At 51.2% G+C, this 2,484-nt stretch overlaps 1 protein-coding gene across 2 annotated transcripts; it reads right to left on the reverse strand.

Moving 5' to 3' along the window:
- Positions 1–393: 393 nt before the first annotated feature.
- On the reverse strand, positions 394–2,139 carry LOC127768614 (hypersensitive-induced response protein 1-like). Of its 2 annotated transcripts, none has more exons than XM_052294231.1 (2): positions 1,582–2,139; positions 394–1,205 (listed from the first exon to the last, which is right to left on the reverse strand). In XM_052294231.1, the coding sequence occupies exons 1-2, from the start codon at positions 1,955–1,957 to the stop codon at positions 634–636; spliced, it is 948 nt and encodes a 315-aa protein (XP_052150191.1). In that variant the 5' UTR covers positions 1,958–2,139; the 3' UTR covers positions 394–633. The 2 variants fall into 2 exon arrangements, with proteins under 2 accessions (XP_052150191.1, XP_052150198.1); XM_052294238.1 differs by having other exon boundaries at positions 394–1,184; positions 1,582–2,136.
- Positions 2,140–2,484: the final 345 nt, after the last annotated feature.

The raw sequence follows: 2,484 nt of genomic DNA on the forward strand, positions 1-2,484 counted from the left end.
GTCCACATGGGCCGGAGATCTGTTTGTCAAAAATCCTCGTGCAGGAAAGGAAAAACACATGCATAGTGCCAGCACACGTGAAAATCATGTGCGCATTATCTTTCTGATGGAAATAATGTTTACCATTAGTGACTTAAGTCATCCCGTTTCCACGGAATAGTGTTCTCTAGATTTTCTCTTTTCTATAGGATATTTAACCCTTTTTTTTTGTGAAATTCCAGTATAAATTTCTATGTTCAAGAAGAACCCTTAATCGACTAAACAAAAGGTCCTTTGTAAATCATCATATAGCTCCCCCCCCCCCCCCCCCCCCCCTCGTTCAAAAATTTCTTGGATGATTTTTGGACGTTTTATAAACGAAATTTAACTTTTTTTTTCTGAAATTCCCGCCTAAATTTCTCCATTTCAAAATAACCCTTAATTAAACAATAGGTCCTTTGTAAATCATCCTTTAGCTTTTCCTAAGGGACAAAGAAAAAGAAAAAACAAAAGTGTCGGGAGAACACAAATGATACACGAACTAGAACGTCCAATACATACCCACAGAAATCAGAGAGTATTAATAGGATTGCAACAAGCAAAGCACACACAAAAATTGCAGGTACAAAAGAACATGGCGGTTTTAGGAACCTATTATAATGCCTTGAGGGTGGCTGCTCCTCCTCCGGCGGCGGCGGTGGCCTGGAGGAGGCCGTCGCGGACCTGCGCGGCCATGTCGCGGACGGCGCTGGGGCCGTGGGGGATGAAGACGGTGGAGGACCTGGAGGTGGCGCCGATGTCGCGGATGGTGTCGAAGTACTGGGTGACGAGCACCATGTCCATGACGTCCTTCTCGTTAGGGACGAAGCGCTTGAGGCCCTCGACGATGGCCTGGCGCTGCCGGGCGACGCCGACGCCGGCGAGGTACTTGGCCTCGGCCTCCCCCTCGGCGCGCTTCACCTGCTGGATCTTGTCGGCCTCGGCGCGCTCCGCCGCCGCCACGCGCAGCCGCGCCGCCGCGTTGATGTCGTTCATGGCGCGCCGCACCACCTCGTCGGGGACGATGTCCACGATCAGCGTCTGCACGATCTCGTACCCGTACATGGTCATCGCCCTCGCCAGCTCCTCCTCCACCGCCCGCGCCACCTCCTTCTTCTGCCCGAACACCTCGTCCAGGTTCATGTTCGGCACGCTCGCCCTGATCACTGCGTCAAAGAATTCCACACCTTCACGCTCCGAAACATTTCTATTATCAGCAGAAAGCACCGTACAAAATATTATTTTAAAAAATAATAATCTATTATTAATATAGACCATAGTATTATAAGTTTTATCAGTATTATCTCTACTTGATAGTCGTAAAAAAAACATGTCAAAATTTCTTTTCTTGAAGGAATCCAACACTTAGACAGTATGAAGTTCCATTGAATATAGCAGAGAAAAATTGTAAAATTATAGCCTCGAAAACATTAGTCACCGACCCACACATCCGAGGAAAAGCTAGCACCGAATCGATCACCGGCCACCGCTAAACCAACGAGGAACTATAGATGTACCCCGGCCTGTCGAAATTATTATGGTTGTGGGGGTGTGATTACGTACCGTCGAAGACGTAGGACTGGATCTGGGCGTGGGCGTTGGTGAGGCAGTAGAAGGCGTCGTAGGCCCTGTCGGCGAGGGCGCGGTACTGGACGGAGGCGACGACGGTGACGAAGACGTTGTCCCTGGTCTTGGTCTCGCAGCGGACGTCCAGCTGCTGGACGCGGAGGGAGAGGTAGCCGGCGACGCGGCGGCCGACGCACCACGGCACGAAGTGGCACCCGGGCCCCAGCACCGCGTCGTACCTCCCCCACGCCTCCTCCACCGCCACCGTCGACTGCCCCACGCACGCGCAGCACAGCGCCTGCGCCGCCTCCGCCGAGTAGCTGCTGCCCCCCGCCGCCGTCGCCGGAGACGACGACGACGTCACCCCGCCCATCTTAATTTGGTCCCCTTGTTCCTGATCTTGCAAAGCTAGCTTAGATTATGTACTTTCGGAGTGTGTTTATGGGCATGCAAGAAGAGAAGAGCAGAGTTTGACTGCGAAGAAGTGACATCGCTGCCACGCTTTAGTGACAAAACAAAAAAGCAAAGCAAAGGGAGTATTAGTGCCAATGATGTACACCAGACCAAGTAACCTCCTGATTAAGTCTTGCTCCAATTGGCAAAGACTAGCATCGGGTGTGAACTCTGAACAGATGAAACGTAATCACAATAATTAATTGACGAGCTGGTTAGAATAACAAACACATTGACACACAACATATGAGGTATCCATTGACCGGATAGGGCAATAGGCACCTCGGTTTCAACTTTCAAAGTTGGACTAGTACTAATGGGACAAAATACAAGGGGGTTGGAAGGCGCAGCACACAAGCGAGCGCACGGCAGCATGGCAGTGGCAGCGTAGTCAAAAATCATCGGCCATATCAGCTCCAATCCGGGCCCGAACCAAACGGGGACGCA

Source organism: Oryza glaberrima, chromosome 1, assembly GCF_000147395.1.
Source record: "Oryza glaberrima chromosome 1, OglaRS2, whole genome shotgun sequence".
NCBI lineage: Eukaryota > Viridiplantae > Streptophyta > Magnoliopsida > Poales > Poaceae > Oryza > Oryza glaberrima.

What these genes read in the sequence shown, in the direction of transcription:
- LOC127768614 (XM_052294231.1), bottom strand. Translation starts at nt 1,957, where the DNA reads ATGGGCGGGGTGACGTCGTCGTCGTCTCCGGCGACGGCGGCGGGGGGC. An exon ending in CCAGTCCTACGTCTTCGACG is followed by an intron (nt 1,206 to 1,581) that starts GTACGTAATCAC and finishes CGGAGCGTGAAG; the next exon opens with GTGTGGAATTCTTTGACGCA.